The following is a 20,278-nucleotide window of genomic DNA, read 5'->3' as shown; positions in this document are numbered from 1 at the left end:
ATTTACATATATATATATATATACATATAAATAAACAATCAAACAAACAAATAAATAAATGTATACTTATATGGATGGGTGGATGGCCCTATGGAGAAATTCCCATACTCCCACCCACAGTACCAAGTCTAACCCTCCTCCCAAAGCTCCTTTTCCGGCCTTCCTCCTCCTCTGTCTCCTCCTCCTCCCGCAGCTGCCCCGCTCCGCCCCAGCGCGGCCGGGCAGGCGAACGCCGAGGGGCGTTGTGTCCCTGCGCGGCCGCCGTAGCGCCCGCCGGGGCAGGTGCCGGTCGCCATAGGGACACGGCCTAGGCTGGGGGCGGCCTCGCTCGGCCCCGGCGGCGGGCGGGGCGCGGGGCGGTGGCGAGGGACAGCTCGGGCCGGCGGGGATGAGCCATGGCTTCCGTGAAGGTGGCCGTGCGAGTGCGGCCAATGAACCGCAGGTGAGTGCGGGGCCGTCTTCTCTGCGGAACCGGAGTCGCTCGCAAGGGGTGCGAGGAGCGGCGTGTCCCGGCTGTGCGGGCGGTGACAGCCACTGCGGAGGCGGAGCTCTGCCGGGAGTTCAGGGGCTCCCGGGGCTTGGCTGAGCCGCTCTGCCCAGCGGGAGCGATGCTGGGAGCGCTTCTCCTCCCCGGGAGGTTGGGAAGTGGCTCCGCGGTGAAGCGGAGAGGAGCGGGTCTGTGCCTGGGAAGTTCACTCTGTCATGATCTGAAACATTGCTTTGCTCCTTCTATGATGACGGAAAAGTTACTCTGATGAAGATAGAAAACTTTGAGAAGAGGGACCTGCCAAGGCTGTGTAGTCGGGCTTCTAAAATGTGAAAGAAACCTAATTTGTCTGGAAACATCAGTCTTTTCTACCTGCTTGGGAGAGAGAGATTGTTGTGTAGTTCATTTGGAGCCATTATGGTTAAAGGTTATCAGCTCATGCTCAAAATATGTCTGTTTATCTAGGTGTATATATATCAAACAGGCAGTCTGCTGCATTCACTGTATAGACAGGACTTCATCACCCACTTCCTTAGATGTACCTGGGAAATAAACATCGTTTTCCTTCATGAAATACGTGCATAATATATGCACGACAGAGTTATAGTCTAATTTAAGAACCATAAGTGCAGAACTCTCCAATTCTACTGCCAGTGTTCTTTCTCTTCCCTTGTTCTGAAGTGATGTAGCCATTTCTAAAGAAAAGTGGTTTAAAGCACAGGCAGCCAATCAGACTTCTCCTGTTTCTCTCACTTGATCTGATTCAGGTGTTTAAAACACATAATTTGCCACATTCTGAAAGCTGCTCAATATCCTGTTGTTTTCAGTGAGGGAAAGACAAACCTTATGAAAATAGAGCTGATGAAGGTAGGGAGGGGAAAATATTGCACGTTGGTTTTGAATAATTGAGGTGGATGGAGCTGAGTGGTTGGAGGTCTGCATTGGTGAAGAATCTTGTCACATCCTCTTGCTTCTGCCTCTCCTCTCTGCCCTCTTCCCTCCCTTCCTAAAATTTTTTAAATTATTCTATATATACACTCCACTTTTCCTTCAAGAATCTCTGGCAACAGTTAGCAAAGGTCTTCAGGGTATTATTAAGACTTGTTAGGTGCAATGTTTTGATAGGATGGAGAAGTTTTGCAGGAGGACTGTTACCTGTGATCCACTAAGAGACAAAAGAGACACAGAAATAGAAAGCACAGGGCAGAAGAGAAGACTGGTGATTGTGATAGGCAGTGGAAACACAGACCTGTAACCCGTGAGTGGAAGTTTGCAAGTGGTGTGGTAAAGGAATATCAAAGACTCTGGATCTGGTGTCTCTATTGCATGTGGGAGGATAACTGGGATGGGACTGGATCTGAGCATACCAAGAAAATTATGAAAATCGTTCGTGATACGATGGAGAAGGGCAGACAGAGGCCTGGTGTGGTCCTAGGGGCAAGCTGAGAAAATGGCATTTGTCACAGCTGTGTGGCAACAAGCAGTTTACTCTGAAAACTGGTGTCTGGCCGTGCAAACTGTGAAAAGCCTACCAGTTTAAGTTGCTAAAACCCTGGAGTTTATGGGATGATGTTAGATGTTTATGCAACATTATAACGAGGCTGGATTTAGTGCCCTGGGATGTTGCTTTTAAATAATTTAAGTAAATTAAGTAAATTTAAGTAATTAAGTAAATTTAAGTAAAAAATTAAGTAAATTTAAAAAATTGAGTAAATTAAAAAAATTAAGTAAATTAAGTAAATCTGATTTTTTTCAGAGTCACAGTTGGTGTTTGGTGTGGGATCCAGTACTGGGGTCACGGTGTTCCTTGCTATCAGTCACTGCTGGACTCATGTTGTGTTTTGTGAAACTGAGATCCTAGGCCTGAGAGGATCCAATAGCTTTTCCTATTGCAACAGGAAAGAAATGGTGACCTGTAAGCAAGGAGCAGTAATCATGTTTTTCTTAGTGGTTACTCAGAATTGTTAGAGTTGGAAGTGGCCCCTGGAGATCATCTAGTCCAGCCCCCCTGCCAAGGCAGGGGCACCTTGGCAAATGTTCCCTTGCACATGATTTCTCTCAGCTGTGCTCCCTTTGCCTTTTTGGGTTGCTGGGAATTTTACAGAGAAAAGGCCTTTCTGCCCCTTCAAAATAACTTTAACAAGCAGGTGTTTTATTCGCCAGCACTTAATTTCAAAATCCCTGACATGATGCTGTGTGGAGTTAATTTAGTTAAACTTGCTTTGGTTTGTTTGAAGTTTAATAATATAATACAGCTTATTTCATGAGTCATTTTTAATTAGAGAAGACACAGTTGATGAATGGTTATAGGATGACTCCTGCATTATGGAGCAGTTGCACCGTGTGGTGTCATAGCACTGGTAATTGTGTACTAAGTCATGAACATGGGTCTTGGAATGAAACGTGATGGGGGGAGGGTCATTTAAAGATTACTTGCTGTTCCATTGCTTAGCTAACAAACTTTTTTTTTTTTTTTAATTCCTCTGTGATTTATTTTTAATCTTGTTTTCTCTGACTTGACTTGTAAAGAGTTTGTTAATTTCAGTGGTGGTGTTAAAGTCCTCAACTATTCTTCTTGTAGTAACATCCCAAATTGTGTTACACAAATGTTACACTGTAATAATTTGAGTCTATCTCTGCATAAGGTGATAAAAGTATGTCTAATGGCTTTACAGTTACTGCTTTGAAACCAGTTGTAGCATGAGCTTAGAAAGTTCAGTTACTTGGTGAGTCTCCATCTGTCATTTGGTTTCCCTCATTCAACACTGAATTGCCAGGACAGCCTTTAAGTCTGTGCTTATAGCTGTAAGTTTCTGTAAAGGCAGCAAGAAAACCTGCCAGCTGGCTAAAGCCTTGGTTTTTGTCATAGGATAGAAATCTGCAGGCAAGTGAGCTTGAGTGTTTAATGTATTTTGCTGTGGCAAGGTAGTGGATTTGGACACCATGATTTCTAAGTTTCATCTTCCAACACAGTAGAAGCATTCATAAGATGGGATTGTTGAGAAGTGTAATCAGATTTGAGGCACTATTTGCTCACACGCTGAACAGATGACTCTTGGTGACTTATTGCTGTCTTCTGCATAGTGTGATATCTGGGATCTGGATACACCTCACCTGATTCTGGCTCTCTTTTTTGTATTATGCAGAGTGTCTGCACAATTCAAATAAATGCACTGCTTTATGTTCCTCTATTCAGAGTCTTTAAAGAAGAGGGAGTAGTATTTTCTTGCTTCCATTTAATGTTTCTTCTCTATGTAAACTAGAATTCAATTAGTGTTCCAGGAAGCCACTTTTATATTTTTGTCAGTGTCTTGGTGTGAGACAATTTAAAGAAGAACATGCTGGAATGAGTTATCTCCTTTATGATTCCAGTGATCCCTTTCACCAATAAAAAATGAATACCAGTAGAGGAAAGTTTAAAAAATAACATGGTTTAATTAACAAACAGGATACTAACAGGTAGAAAAAGATATCAAAACTGCTAGACCTCACCATCCCACTGGAACAAAGAGACAGCATGGCGTCAGGAAAGGCAGGAACTTCATGGCACAGCTCCAGCAGTCGAGGAAGGCTCTTCCCATCTTCCCACGGCAAGGCAGAGGATGGTGGCAGGGCAGGCGAGGCAGCTGAGCTGGCAGCACTCGGTGTCCTTGTCCTTCCCCGCTGGACGCGGGCAGTGGCAGCTGCGGCTGGAGTCGTTCTTAGGGCGAGACGCCTCCGGCTCTCGGGTAGGAAGCTGCGGAATTCGCCCTCAAGGCAGCCTGAAGATCGCCACCGCGGCTTTTCCAAGCCGAGAAAAAAGTAAAGAATAAAACCTTTGCTTGTGCGAAGATCGAATCGCCCGTGAAGCAAAAACCAGCCGTACAGAGCCGCGATCTGAACTGGGCGGGCAGCCTTTATAAAATGCCTGCTCCAAAAACCAATTTAGTGCCTCCCCCCCAACATTCCCGGCTGCAGGGTTTTAAAGGTACAGTAGGAATTTTAGGCTCAGATGATTACAGGATACATTATCGTTATCAATCACCCCAAGACAGTCAGTTAAATAAAGCCATCTAAATATACTAAATAGGAAAAAAATATTTTGATGCTTAGTAAAGGAAATATCACCTTGATTCTTCCAAATACTGCCACTAATTCCTGTGGCTCTCAATTTCTTACACCTGGTAACTCTGTTCTGTTTGGCTTTTAATTAATGAAGTAATAGAGGGATGCAAGGTTTTTGAGATTTTTAGGCCTTTTTGTCTGTTTCTTGTATTTGCACAAATTATTGTATTTAACTGGCTGAACAAACTAAATGAGGGTCATGTGCTGTCCTTACCTGTAATGATGCAGCTGACATCAGAACATGTGTCTGCACTGCAGTAAGTTCTTTTTTGTGCTTACCCTGTGCTCTCAGCATTTTTAGAATTTAATTCAAATGTTGCCTAGACTTTTGCACACCTCTCACTGCCAGTATAATGAAATAGAAATTCTAATTTGGTTTCGTGTTTAAATGATCAGGTTTTTTTCTCCTGAATGCACACATTTCTTGGATTTGCTCTCCAAACATAAGTGATCAATGGGGATGGCAGAAGTCCCTGTCAGACACTGTAGTGCTCTATCTGGTTGTGCAGCCATTCACAATTATAGCATGAAGATTAAAAGCTTTTCTCTTTGACAGTGGGGAGACAGAGAAAATATGTTCTGTTGCTTAGAGACTGCTTTTATGTGACTCTGGGATTTGTTTGGGTTAAGATCTGATACTTTAATCCACAAATACAGTCTGTGTGATTATTCATTAGATGTAAGGTTGGCCCTCTTGGATAACTTCTTGGTTATGCCTGTAAGTCTAAGCAACTCTGTATGCAGAGCTGGAGGCGGAGTACCTTGGGAAATTTACAATCAATATCTTCAAAAATAACTGCTGGCACAATCCAGTCTATAGTATCAATAGCAGTTTTTTCAACAGTTCAAGTTAATAAAGCAGTGCAAAGGACAGAGATATAAAATAAGCTGTTTTGTTTTACAAAGAACTTGTGACTGGAGTGTTTTTGTAGCAGGAAAAAGAAATAAACAGATAAACAGTGAAGAGCCAGCTGAATTCTCAATTTCCATTCTAAATGTTTACAAGCGATTTAGGTAGGAACTTACTGGGAGTATGAAATCTATCATTAAATATCCATGCTTTTAGAATTGAGAAGAGAAGCAAAAAACATGCATGGAAAATGTATTATAAGATTGTCAATGCAGAGAGGAGGGAATGAATTGGTGTCTCATAAATTACAAGTTTAAAGTATGAGTTACTGTATATATTTCATTTTCAAGTTATTGTGTGCATTTTTAGTTTTCATGAGCTTATAAAGAGAGAGTGTTTTGACAAAATGTGTGTAACATCAATGTATCACAGGTGAAATGAGGAATGATGGAGTGATTAGAAGGAAGGACACTCATAGCTATATATTATATCTGTCTCTGAAGTACACAGGGAAATTTTTACTGCATCTCTTTCCAAACACTGATTGCTGGTTGTTATTCTTAAGAGGTGTACAGAGTGATCTCAGATTTATAATTCAGAGCTTAAATATGGCCAAGTATTGCAATACTGTCTCTTTCTGAACTACTGTACTAATGAAGATAAGACATTTATGAGCAAACTGAGTGCTATTTCCTATGGTAACTGTTGGAATTTCCATTTTTATAATGGTGCTTGTGATTTGATTTATAATAATGTACAATTTCTCTACTGTAAAAAGAAGTTGAAAGATCCTTAGGCATAGGGTGAGGCTGTGATGTGCCTGGGGTGAATGTATATCTGCCTTGCCTCCACCTTTTTATGTGGTTGAGTTTGAATCCAGTAAAAATTTATTTTGATGCTGAGTTGGCAAGATGAACTAAGTGTTCTGAATGTGGCTTTTTAACCTTGCCACATTTTGTGTTCAGGACCTTGAACATATTTAATAACCTCTGGCAGATTTCTCCTTTTTTTTTTTGCAAAGTAGATACATTTCTCTCCCTGAAAGTAAACTATGCATATATGTACATATAAGTCCCTTCATCAGTGTGCTGCTTCTGTTGTTAGGACTGGATCAGTGCATAATTGTGTAGACTGATCCAAGTTCTTGGATCATGTAAACTTGATACTAAGAGCACTGAAAAATTCCGAAAGAAGTGTTCTTAGTTTTGTAAGATACATCAAGAAATGATTTTACTTTCTATCTCTCACCTTTTCAAGAGGAATAAACTGTGGGAAGAGTTCTACAGTATGGTAATGAATCTTCTCAGGATAGGTCCTTTACTAAAGGGAGGAGCAGAGGAGTGAACATGAGCCTGACAATGTCCACGTCATCTCTCCTTAATAATCACTGCCTAGTACTTGTTCATTTGTGGGTTACAGAGTGGGGAATCTCACCTGTGTTTTACCCTATAGGTGAAATGACATGATTTCTGTGTGGCCATGTGTTCAAGATGTAAAACTTGAGAGTAAAGAGAGGTGGGTAGGACATGCAAATCTACCTGTTTTTCCCTGGTTTTTGTGGTACTTGATGTCAGACATGGTGAGAATGTGTTCTTTGAGAACAGGTATCAGCAATAAATTATGATATAAACATTTGTGATTAGGTAAAAATGCCCTTAAGGATTATAAAGGTATGAGAGATGGTAGTTTGGCTGTTACTGCTGTCTGTAGCTCTGGAATGAAGATGTAATTGAGTCAGCAGTGTTTACTAAGAATTATAGGTGCTGTATATTGTGAGGGTCCTTTAAATGGTATCTACACAGATCATATATTTGAGAAAGGGACGTAGTAAGCTGGATTATAAGGCTATAGACAGACCATTAAAAATGAGGAAAGACTGGAGAACCTACTGTTGAATCAACTGAAGCAGAAGTAACAACTTGCTCACAGCAGAGCATTAACGTGAAGGACTAGAAAATAATAAAAAAAAGAGCCTAGTGGCCTTACAGAAAAGTGTTGGTTGTCATGCATAAGAATAAGAGCTGTCAGAAATGTTATAATCAATCTATTTTAAGGTTTTTTTTTTTGTTTTTTTTGTGTAAAACTAGTAGATAGTGGTAGGTAAATAGTTGAGGTCTGTTTATGTAGGAATGGAAGAAGCAGCTGGGAGGTGAGGGAAAAAACACCCAAGTTATTTTACTCAGGAGTTTAAGGAGAACATTGCAAGGGTAAAGCAGAACAGTTGCTCTTCTGAGGAGCATAAATTGAAGGTGGTCTAACCATGCATTTGATAAGGGTGGTAAAACACAGTATTGGACAGCTGGGTTAAGGGGCAGGCTCTGAGATGAGTGTCCTTTGCTAAAATAAGAAGTTCAAGTCAAATAGAGAAGCTATCAGAAAGAATGAGAGTTGACTGGGAATTTGGATGCCACAGGTCAGGATATTCTAGAGAAACTTGTTGGACTCAGGCTTTTCCACAACAGCAAATGTCAGCAGCGTTCAAGGGAGCTGAAACTTAGAGGCTTAGCACTAGAGAATGCCAGCACTCTCTGGGGTTTGTTTCTCTGCAGTTTCTCACCTGTGCTGAAGTACATGGTCTTTGAATGCTTTGAATGTTTTCCTTTTCTTTCTATGCCCTTTCTCTTGGTGATTAATTTTTGAAGCTTTTCTGCTTAGAAGCAATGGATTTGAAATTGAGTGTGCTGCACTCTCAGTGTAATGATTGATTGCAAATACATTTCAGAGCCAAACACTGAAGCTTTGGTTGGTGCTTCCCCCAGCAAGCCCTTGTGTTAATATCTCATAAAATCCTGTTTTTGGAACCTCGTTATCTGAATTATATTGGAAAAGATCAACAGAAATTATGGGAGTTCTTGATTCAAAGAGTATCAAGTACATGTGTACTCTCTGTGTTGTGTCTACCAAAATAGGTTAGAAGATGCAAATCTAGACATATTTTCAAGGCTGAAATGGTGAAAAGAGAAATTAAATACTTTTTTATGGCTCCTTCTTAGTACCTCCAGAGTAATGGAATGAAGCTAATAATGGATCAGCTTAAACAGTATCTAAGGAATTACTGCTGGTGAGATAGTGCAGGTTGTGTAAGAATCTCCTGAGGGGAATGAAAGCTCAGGCAGTTGGATAGAAGCTAATACCTTTTAAGAAGGTCATTAGAGGAAACCTTGCTTCGATGGGAAGGTGACACTAGACCTGGTTGGCTATTAAGTAGCTCCTGTGCTTGCTATTCTATCTCAGACTCCTCTTCAGTGGTTTTTGCACAGCTTTATACACAGAAGTGAGGATAAATGGGGTATGCAGTCTTTAAAATTGTATCTTGCTCTTATCTTGCTCTTCTCATGTATGAGAGAAGATGGATCAGAGTCCCCAAGTGCAGAGCTTTATCCTTGTGTTTGTGAGCAGCAAACCTTGAGTGGACTTGTCTGCTGCAGAAGCTCCAAGGAGTTTCAGCCATGTACTGGATTCCCAGTAACTGAAGAGTTAATAGCTGGGAGTCACAGTTCATTTTCCATAAACCATCAGAGGTTAGGAAGCCCACTTACAGCCTCTGTTTATGTGTGCTTGTTTTTCTGTCCTCTTCAGTGCTTTAATTCAAATGCTTTAAAAAGTTTTCAAGCGTGTGGATTTGTTACAATCGTTACCTTGTTTTATCTGTCTCCCTCAGCATTGAAGAACAAAGACCTTCCAATGCCAGCAGGCTGGAGCACTGTGGCAGCATGGACACGTGGGGCAGTGTATTTAAACTGGCCTCATGTGCAGTTTGCAGTCCCCAAAACTTTCTGGTCTTAAGCATTTTGGACTTAAAAGCCTTGTTTTAGAATAGTGTTTTGCAAGTCCTTTATTTTAGTATTATCAAAGACATTGCCAGATTATCTCTGCATGTTACATCACTGAAATGATGAACAATAAAATACTTTTAGGTCCTGCTTTTTGTTGAGAATGATAATTCCCTGTGACCAGAAGAAAAAAGGTGAATAAGTCTGTCTGAATTATAGCTTTCCTGATGAATTGAAGAGAGAGAAGAGTGAGTCTATTTGTTTTTCAGGGTTTGTTTATTTGAAATTAAAACTAGTTATGAAATAAATGGGGTTAGCACTCAGCTTTTCTAACCTAACAGCCCTTGGACTTGAAGACTCTTAGAAGTCTTGAGTGTCTGAAAGGCAGGTATTGTTGGTGAGAATAGCTGATTGAAGAGCCAAGTACTCAATTTTGCAGGGACTATGAGTACAAAGCCAGGGTGATTTACTGAGAGAAGGTTTTTCAGAGTTAACACAGTGCATAGATGGCATCAGCATCTGAAGTTCTTATTGTTGAAGAGTCAGACACTTCAAATATTAGCTTTATGAGGACTCTTCTTCAAAAAGTTTATATTGTAAATACAAAGCAATAGTGAGATGCAGAAACTTATATTTTTCTGTATGATTTTACATTGGAAAGATATTTATACTCAGATAACTGAACTCATTTGTTGTTCAGTCCAGATTGTTTCTGTGTGCCTCAGTAAAGGAAAAAAATGACAGTGGATTACTTGAGGAGCTAAAAGGGTTATGAAGTCAGGCACAATTTTTTCCCATCTGTGTTTCTAATTTGAGGACTTCCTACCCCAAAAGACAAGGACACTGCAGGGAAACTTTCTGAATCATGTTTTGCTGTGTACAAGATGTTAAGACAATACTGTCTTTGGGGATAGCAGGGATAAAGGAAATAAATTGGAAGAAACAAGATGTTAAGAACAGGTATCACATGGGCTGGAATCCAGGAGTCCTGGATAACCTTCATAGTGTTATAATAGTTACAACAGAATTCCAGGATGTCATTCATATCAACAGTTGTGTTTGAGGTTATATTTTGTGTTGCTTCTGCCAAAGATGCGCTTTTGCTACATTTTCTTAAAGGCTGCTATCAGAAATGTGTAAGAAGAGGATTCACATTTGGCTATCTTACACTTTAGCAGTACAGGACTAGTTCCTACCGGTGATATCATTACTGAACCTGGTCAGTATGCAGGCATAGCAGGAAAGTTACTGTTGAGGTAGTCTTCTAATTGCATATTAAACCTTTTCCTGGTTATGGGGAGATTTACCATGATGCGTGTAGATACAAGAAGTAGCTGTTGCTCATGATTTAAAAATTTGCACATGTGGCCACTCACCAGTTGTGATCGGAGTTCTTTGGAGATGGATCTACCTCACATATTATTGCAAAAAAAATTTAAAAACAGGTCAGGTTAATGATTTAATATAGTGATCAATCTGTGTGTGTTACTGCGAGTGTGCATAGTTCTCCCAAGAACACCTGGTATAATTTGACAGAAGACAGCACAAGGATACCCGTATGTTCATATTTTAGGAGCCTTACTGCAGTATATTAAACTGCTGGCTTTCAGTGCTGTTGGTAAAATTTATTCTTATGGCTAAAAGTGTTTAATCTAGGCTGTCCTTTGTACGAGAACCAATATGTGTGTACTAGTATAGACATAGAGATTATTTCTGTTTCATGAGATATACAAGATTTCCCTTGTGTCTGCATTTTCTGCCACTGGATTTATTGTTCTGGTTTCAGCTGCACAGTGGAGAAAGTCCTGGGACTAGCAGAACTCTCTCTTTTGATTATTTTTAAAATTTGCCATTTGTTTTAATACCAGTAGAAGGGAATGGGGAAATAAATTTACACTTGCAAATTATGAAGATTCACAGAAAACCCTATGCCCATACAAAATGTGCTTTTTGACAAAATTCTCTTTTAAAGTACCACATAGGTGCAGAGTTTCTGCTTCTTACTGAATCAAAAGCAATCTGATCATTAGGAAGCTGTTTCTTTTAAATTTAGTGCCCAGGAGTTTTTTCTTCCGTTTTCTTGTCTGGCTGAAAGTAAGGTGGAACTCAAGAGCTAGCACAGCTCATCTGTCAGACAGCCTGGGCTCATTTAGGGCTTTTGAATCTCTTGGCTGATGTCAGCTTGGTTTGACAGCATAGTAGAGGTCTTGAAGATAATGAAGATGTGCTGTCAAAGAAAACGGGCAGCTGTCAAGGAGCTCCCGAGCTCTCCTCAACAAGGGGGAGGCTGCTACCCTTATCAGCTGTCACTGGATGCCCTGAGAATTCCTTTCAAACAGAGTCTGAAGGATTTCTGGCTGCAGTTGTGCTGCTTGATGTACAATTTATAGGTGTTAACTTTAACATATTAGTGTAAACACATCTTCAGTCATTTAATTATGGCCTTGTAGCTGTATCAGTCAACACCATGGCGTCACTTGGAGATCAGGATTTGGAGAGATTCATTCACCTTCTTTCTCTGTTGGTCTCAGGAAGCTTAGAATATGCTGTGTTACTGCCCTGCTGTGGAGATAACTGTGTTTTTCATACAGTGTAATCATGTAGTACCACTGTGGAATTCCAGAATGGTGCGACTAGGTCAGATTGCCTGATTTGTTTTAGGTCTCAGCCAGCATTACACTTAAACTATTTGTTATTGATGTTATGGGAAAAAACCCCAAAAAATGATGAAGATATTTTACTTACAGACTTCCAGAGTTTAACTGTGTCAGATACTGAATTGCGTTTGTTAAAAGGGTACTTTCTGCTAAATGATTTGTTAAGCATTGAAGATGTTAAAAAAACCAAACCCAAACCAAACAAAAACCTCTGACTGGAGAGAGAAATTGTGTGATTGCAACAACTTTGCTTTTCCTGTAGTTACAGAAAGTAATGAAGAATTTCTTGTGTAGGAAGGTTTTTGCTTGGTTTTTGAAAGCATGCAGTTGAATTCATGTTCCTCTCTTAAGTTACCTCTGACAAAGGAAAGCTCTTGGGCTGTATGAGTGGGACATCAGTGAAAATACACAGTTACTATATTATCAAGGTACCAGAAAATGAAAACTTTTTTCTGTGCCACATTTTGTGCATGTTTTTCAGTTAAATTTACCTTGAATTCTCTCAGTTATTAAGCAATTCCTGTGCTTTTAGTTTAGTGATCCCAGAAATATATCTTGGTGTTGGATCCCAAAAACCCCAGGTTTCTGGAATCCAATATCTTGGTAGTGAACAAGAGTGATAAAGCAGGAAATAACTAACATTGTGCCTAAAATGCAAAAAAAAAAAAAAAAAAAAAAAAGTAGAAGGAACTTTGCTGAAAAGAAATGCCATTGAGCATGAGTTGGTTTATGAACTTTCAGACTGTGTTTTTGAGTAGTTAAGAAACAAAATCGCACATCTGCTCCTCAGTATAATTCTCTTCCAACAGATTTTCCATTAAATTTCTACAGTGAAATGTATTTTCAAGAGTATATTTGACAGATCACCTGTTTCAAAACAGATGCTCTGCAGGCAGTTGAGGTAGTGGATGTATCCTTGGCTGTGCAGCCTTGGTGATTTGCTGAAGTGATCTTTTTAAATGCTTTTTGGGAAAAGTGTCCTGTCCTTTTAGGTTTTTCCATACCACCCCCCGATGAAATGCATCTCATTCTGTCTGTTCTCTTCTGAGGTGTGTTTGACAGGTCGTCACTATAATTCCCATAAAGGAAATCATAATATCATGAATTTTTTGTTGGTTAAGCTATAAAAAATGCTCTAATGTCTGAATAGTACAGAATGGATTAATAAAAAATCACTCTATTAATAACTTTCCATTGAAGTGCCTTAAAGGAAGGAACTTAAAGATGATCTTCAAAAAAGATGAAACAGATCGTGCAGGTCAATAATAAAGCTTTTTCTAAAGCTTTCTTTGTTGATTTATATTTGATGTCACAGTACTTTTTCACCTTTTCATGCTTTTTCCCCTCTATGGGAGGATCTTCAAAATGTTTTGGTGTGGGTAAGAGACTTAATGAACATAGGTCATTGGAAGTTGCCTTGAAATCTGGAGATACTGCTAATATTTGGCTGTCTGTAGCATGGTTTCAACTAGATCCCCATGGAGATGCAAAACTGCTTTGGCCTTTGCCCTCAAAATAAGCAGATAATGTAAGGGAAGGAGAGGAAGAAGCTTGACATAGAGATATGTCTGTTGGAGTTCTTCCATGAACTGCCATGTTTTGTTACAGCTTCTAAATCATCTTCAGCTTAGGGCAGTTTTACAGAACCCATATTCCCTTTGTGAGGAAATTAATAAAACTTGGCCCAAGTAATCCATCTAGCAAGTCAATTACAGGAGAAGGATACTAGTTCTTTTAAGCATATCTGGTACTAACACTGACATTGTTATATTAAGATAAAGTGTCAGTGTTATCTGATTTTGTGCCCCCCCCCAATTCCTCTTTCCTCCTTGTAATTAATTGCTGGATGACTAGCTGAATTGAGCAACAGTAGAGGGGTAATTACAGCACTGGGCTGGTGTCTGTGCCAAGAAACTTGCCTGCATGATCACTTTGTCATTTAGTTAGAGGCCAGGGGATCACGAGTTACAAGTTTTCTTCTCTTGTAATCCTGAAACTCCACGTGGTGTATGACAGAGCAGTGAGAACATCCTGGAGGCTGTCCCTGAGTGCTGCTGTATGAGGAGATTTGGTTCAGGAGGAGAAAATAACCTGATGTGTTGATATTTAATTAAGCATTTTTATTTGCTTAATCTTTATTCATTAATGTAGATTTTAAAATAGGTTTTTCTTTTCTTTACTATTTCTGCTGGAAAATTGAGTATGAACAGAGTAGCTGAGAACAGAGAATCGAGTGATCTAGTGCACCATCACTAAAATCCTGAACCTGTTATTTGGAAGAAGTTTCTCTTCTGCATTTTGTGCTGGTGCAAATGAATATCCAGTAGTTGCTGAGATATTGAGTGATATGGTGAAGCAGCTGTTTATTGCTTCAAAACCCTCTGCTTTTCACTGGTCAGGCCCACCAGTTTGTCAGGTGACTATAGCAGATGATTTTGGGAGAGGCATGTCAAAATTTGAAGAGTGAGGTTTTGTGTGCTGTGCATCTTTCCCTTCCGGCTCATTTTTCCATGTGCATGTTTTCATTAGCACAGGCAGTGCTATGCTCAAGGCTGTCACTCAGGAGCAGCCTGTATTGCTCTTATGACTAACAATAGCGAAATTGCATCTCTGGCAAGCAGGTTGTTACATGCTGGGTTTTGACACCAAGCTCACAATTTTGTGTGGAGTTTTTGAAAAGAGTCAGAAACAGTTGTGAAATAAATGTGAGTTCATGAAAACACTTCTTTGGAACTGGATTTTTTCCTTTCTGGCATCCTTATGCTTTGGGAAGCCACAAGCCTATGTAATTCTTGTTGGTAGTACAGCCTCTGTCCTTCACTGCTATGATGCATCAGAACTCAAAACACATTTGGTACCTTATTTCTAAGAGAGTTTTAGTATACTAGATTTTTGTGGTTTAAACATTGATTGCCTGTTACCTAGATTATATGGATAGGTGGGAACTGTTGGAATGTTGATGAGAAGCTGGGGCTTATCTTGTTGTGATCTGTTTTGCCCTTCCTTAGAGTCATGTATTTGGCTTAACTGGGCTTTGGGTCAGAGTACTTCCAATTAAGAACAAACCACTTAATTGACTTGCAGAGTTAAATTTCTGAAGCAGGTTTCCTCAAGCTTCTGCTGTTTCTAGATGAAGGGATATGGAGGCAAGCCCAAATTCTTCAAATAGACACCATAGAAGTAAATAAACATTGGGTACAAGAATTAAAAAATAAAATAGAAATTAATTATTCTGAGAACTGACTGTGGCAGGCTGATGGGTGGAAATATGACTCTGGATAACTGTGGTATGTTTTATTTAATATATTTGTCTGTTGTTTGTCTTTCAGGGAAAAGGATCTTAATGCAAAGTTTATTATTTCAATGGAAAAAAATAAAACAACAATCACAAACTTAAAGGTGAGTAAACACAACTTATAAAATGAAGTTGTAACTCAATAGCTGCCAAAATATGCAGCAAGCATCACTGTAGTCAATAGTCCCTAGTTGTTAAAATACAGTGTTTGAGTAATGTTTTGGAAAAACCAGGTTACACTGTTAACTTGCTACACTGTGGTTTTCTGAAGACCGCTCTATAGGCTCTATCTCATCATTTCTTCAAGGGTTTATCACTCAGGTTATTATCCCTCACTTAGCTGGAAGATGAAAGCCAACAATAGAATAGAGGTATGTTCCTGATAGCTATAAAATCTTTGCTTCATCTGTAGAAGTCTTCTGAAATTCCCATGAAAATGAACAAAACCCAAAGTACCCATCACTTGCTATTACTTTATGATGGTATATTTTAACATTCCTCTAAGCAAGAGAAGCCATGTGCAGCAAATTGTTTTTTGCAAGACAGTTTCTCATGACTAATGTATGAAAAGGAGTTTCAGTGTGTAGTTTCTTTAGAATGATTTGGAGCATGCTGAGTATTGCTGAAGTACAGTGTCAGCTATCATGTCTTGAGCATGATGATTGCCTTGAACAGCAGGTATGTCACACCTTTTTAATCATGACTTCATGTTGAAGTACTGTTCACAGTGCAAACATTTCTGTGGCTCCTGTAATTTATATGTGTAGGATAATTCCTGATTATAATAACATCATATATGGACCCATTTAGCTGAACCTAATTACTGTGACAAAAATGTGCTGTGGGGTTAGAAGCAGTAAGCTAAAATCCAAACAATTCCTGCTGTGCTGCTTTATGATGTGGCTGTCTTTCTTGCAGAAGGGCATACCTTCTCCTAATTTTGTCTGTGTTGTTGGAATCATAATCTGACCTGTCATCATACATTTCTAAATGTGTATAGTGTTATGTTAGATTTGCATTCTGATTATTTATTGTCAAATGTTTTTAATTACTTCATCAGGATGTGTTGTACTAGCTCTATTTTCTTCTCTTAAATAGATACCAGAGGGGGCTACTGGAGACACAGGACGAGAAAGAACAAAAACATTTACCTATGATTTTTCCTATTTCTCAGCAGACAGTAAAAGTCCCAGCTTTGTTTGTCAAGAAATGGTAGGATTTCTGAATGTTAATAATTTATCTTTTTCCTTTCCCTTTTCTTTGGCTTGAAAGCATTCCATGAAACTTTTTTCCATTGCAAGTGCTCTTCTGTAATTTAGAAATTTTCTAGGTACCTGAGAATTTGAATTTTGCTTTGTTCTTGTTTTTTTAAACTTATCTAACAATGTAAATGGCATGTTTTCCAATACAGCAGGCAAAATGCCTTCTTTCAAGTTCTTTTGTCTGATTAGCATTGTATAAGGTCAAGTTAAAAGACATCTTTAAGCGCTGAAATTGGTTTTGAAAAGCTTTTTAGAAAAAATCACTTTTGAGAAACAAGCATATAACTTTAATTCACTTAGAAACATTCTTATCTGATTGAAGTGCGGTGTGGATTGTTTTGATGGTCATTTTTTTTCCTTGGTCCAAAAACCTTGCTACACTTTGAAGAAGATTCTTGTTTCCTCCTCCCTTGATTATTCACCTTAAGAAAGGACAAAACACTTTTTCTTTCTGCATAGTCAGAACAGAAAATTAAACTCGGAGCTATAGGCTTTATTTAGATGAACAGAGACACCCTCTGTGACCTTGCATTTCATGGGAACATTGAACTTTTCAGTTCTTTCCCATTCCCTAATAAATTTATTAAGTGAATCTCAAGTAAGTTGTGATTGCTGCCTTCTCTTTTGGTTTTGATTCTGTAAGCTTCAAGTGAGAGTAGTTCTTTCCCCTTAAAATAGTGCAACATTTTACTGAATATCCTGTAAGCCAGCTGGGTATTATACCTTCTTAGTATGTATCCAATCTATTCAGGAACCCTTGAAATCTCGGATGCTGTAATGGCTAATCCTAAAAAGCCTCACAATTAAAACTAGTCATAAGAAGCCGTAAGTTGAAGCCATTTTAAAATATTTATGAGATTGACAAGTTTTGCCATTATATATATCATGACTATAATTGATAAGAAATACAGACTTGGATTTTTTTTTTTTTTTTTTTGTTTAACCATCAGGGTGATATGTGCTCTTATTTTCTGAATACTTCTTTTATTTCAGTGAGATTTTAGGGTTTGGTCATGTATATTCTTAAACTTTCTGGATTGTTAATTCTTGATGGTGTTCTTTTAAGTAACACATTTTTTTGCTATGTTTTTTTGAAATACCAGGAAACATACATTTTATTTGGCCATGAATGTAGAAATACCCTGATTACTTCAGCACTGTGGCAAATTGAAATAGTAATGTGTTTGAGAGTAATGATTTGAACCTGAGATTCTTTCAGGCCATATGGCTTTGCTAGAATTTTGGCAAATGCTTTAAATTGAGCATGTAGAGTCAGTTATTTATTTATTTTAACTAAAGCAGTTCTAATAATGTATTTTTCTGCTATGATTCTAAATGAAGCTTCTTCCTATGGACCAGTCCTGACTTAAATTTATGGACATTTAATTCTTGGATCTTCTAGGTACCTGCCTTTAGGTACTTCTGGAAAGGTGTGTTAGACAAGACCACATTAGAGGAACCCCAGGAGGAGATTCATAGTGTTCATAGGCTCTTGCTGTTGCAGTGCAGGTTATTTCCAGAATCCAGATTTACTGTGAAACAATGTTAATTCTTACCAAAACAACCATTTGCAAAGTAAAGTTGAATGCATACAAATAGATATCCAAGTTGTGGTCTGTATTGATGCCCAGTTTCCACATGTAAGTGGCAAGTTTCCCTTTTCAAAATTTTTCCTTTTGGTGCCATTTATCTGTTTCAGAGTAGGTCAGGTGGAGGCAAGATTACTGTAACTTGCCCATGTCAGGAATCTGTAGAAATAAAAATAAATTAAAATGTGCATATAGTGATGGCTGCAGCAGCCTGGAGCAATAATTTTTTTAAGCTGTGAGTTTTATGATTGGTAATGATAGGATAAATTGTAAACATGGCTTCAGTGTCTGTGTTCAATATTTTGCTATTACAGTGTGTTCCACAACCTCCTATGTCTGTATTGGCAGGAGTGTGAACTTTTCTTGCTCAGCTACAAAAATATTGTTTCTGGGGTGTTGTTTTAATTACATTTTGTGCAGTACTTCAAAAACAAAAGGAGTTTTTAAACTATAGGAGTGGAACTCCTAAACATATGCAGCACAAGCTACTGTTCTGCTTGTGTTAATAATTTCATATTTAATTGGAAGACTTTGTAGTTAAGCTCTTATCAAGTTTCTGCAGAAATTACAGTTTACTGCACAATGGCATAGAAGGGCCTCTTTTTCACATTCATCTTGCCAAGGAATAAAATTGATCTTGATTGTTGGTGATGTGGTTGCCTAGTGCCCTTTGTTCATGATTGTTTTATTTTTTCATTTGAAAGGCAGAAAAATAAGAAGTGGAAATCTGTCTAATACTACATACCTTATTAATATGCCTTGTAGATGCAAAATGCACTTTAGTATTACAAAGTTAGTGTGGAGATGGCAAATTGCCATCAAGCTTCTTAGTTTGTGTTCCTGACTGAGAAACAAATAGAATTTTGATGTTGACTGCCATTTTGTGACAAAGGGGTATCCCATCCAAACAGTCTTTTCTTCTAACCTGTGCAGTTAAGCCTTTGTGTCTGAACACAAAGGCTGACGGTACCTGTCCTGTGCACTACCTCAAATCATGTGTGAGACATACAAAAATTTTTAAAAAGGAAAATTCCATCAAAAGAGTAGTGCATAAAGACTTGGTGAGGTAAAAACTTGGACACAGAAAAATAGAGGAAAGAATAAAGTAGCTTTGGCTATTATTTTTATTTTTCCTCTTTGAGAAATATAACTGGTTACAGCACTGTGAGTCCTTTGCTCAAGGGAAGGTCAAGTGGAATATTCCAAAGGCACATTTGAAGATTAGTGATTAAAGAAATTACCTAGCAGTCCTTCCAGGGAGAAGCTGTGAGATTATACTGTGCTTGTGCCATTCAGTATTAAAAATGGCTTGTATGCCTTGAAGAATTTAAACCACATAAAGTGCTGACAAGTAGCCAAACTAAGTGAAGCATCTATGAGATTTTTTGTAAATCATGTCTAAATGGTGAGACACAGATTAATATTTTAATTGGGACAAATGCTGCACCAAGTTTTACTCCTTGCCCAGTGAGGGGTATAAATTGAAATGAGGGGTAATGATGATGAAAGGTCAGGCTAATCTGCAAGGGGAGTTGGAGCCAGTATTGTAGAGGAAGGTGGGGAAGCATCTGGTGAGAGCTGAATTTATTAGGTGAGAACAGAGTCCCATATTATGAGACGTGGAAGAGGGATCATTACTAGTTATAACATGTTGTGGGTAAAAGGGAAGGGGTTAAATGATGAGAGAGGGTCACTTACCAGATTTAAAACAAGATTCCATGTTTGCCAACCTAAAAAGCATTGCTATGTGAAAGCCCCTTGGTGGAAAATACAGACAAGATTATGGGTCATGTTCTTACACTTGATTAAAGAAAAAAACCAAAACCAACCAACCTAAACCCTCCCAAAAGACAAAGGAAGAAACTGACAGAATCACTGAAATGTTTCCTTTCGAGAAGGAGACTGGATATTTACAGAATGTGGAGAGTTGGCAAAGATACAAAAAGATAATAACATATATAAGATACAGAAAGATAATAACAATAATGAAAAGTGAATGGAGTAGCTGAGATTGCTGAAAGAAGTTGGGACTTTTGAAAAGCAAGGTAGCAATTTGACACGTCAAGTATTCTGTGACAGAAGGAAATACAAAACAAACAGTGCTGCAAACAAAATATGGTAGTAAGAATTAGTATTTTATTTGGAATATTAATTTTCTCTTTTGTAGCAAATACCTCTGTGTTTTGCCTTTGTGTTGGAGTATTCTTCAATATTTGCCATGCTGGGCTGATTACAGTCTTCTTCCCCAAGCTTCTGTTGAC

General features: G+C 38.7%; 1 protein-coding gene across 1 annotated transcript in view; it reads left to right on the top strand.

The window, feature by feature from the left end:
- The first annotated feature begins 294 nt into the window (after nucleotides 1-294).
- KIF16B (kinesin family member 16B) overlaps nucleotides 295-20,278 on the top strand; it is a 141,019-nt gene continuing 121,035 nt past the window's right edge. Inside the window, exons 1-3 of the mRNA XM_056487991.1 lie at nucleotides 295-442; nucleotides 15,201-15,270; nucleotides 16,265-16,378. Of these exons, the coding sequence (XP_056343966.1) occupies nucleotides 396-442; nucleotides 15,201-15,270; nucleotides 16,265-16,378 (231 nt within the window). The 5' untranslated portion in view covers nucleotides 295-395. The remainder of the gene's footprint in view (nucleotides 443-15,200; nucleotides 15,271-16,264; nucleotides 16,379-20,278) is intronic.

Source organism: Oenanthe melanoleuca, chromosome 3 (genome assembly GCF_029582105.1).
Source record: "Oenanthe melanoleuca isolate GR-GAL-2019-014 chromosome 3, OMel1.0, whole genome shotgun sequence".
Taxonomy (NCBI): Eukaryota; Metazoa; Chordata; class Aves; order Passeriformes; family Muscicapidae; genus Oenanthe; species Oenanthe melanoleuca.
The sequence above is the reverse complement of the archived record's forward strand: the minus strand, read 5'-3'. Positions and strand labels throughout refer to the sequence as shown.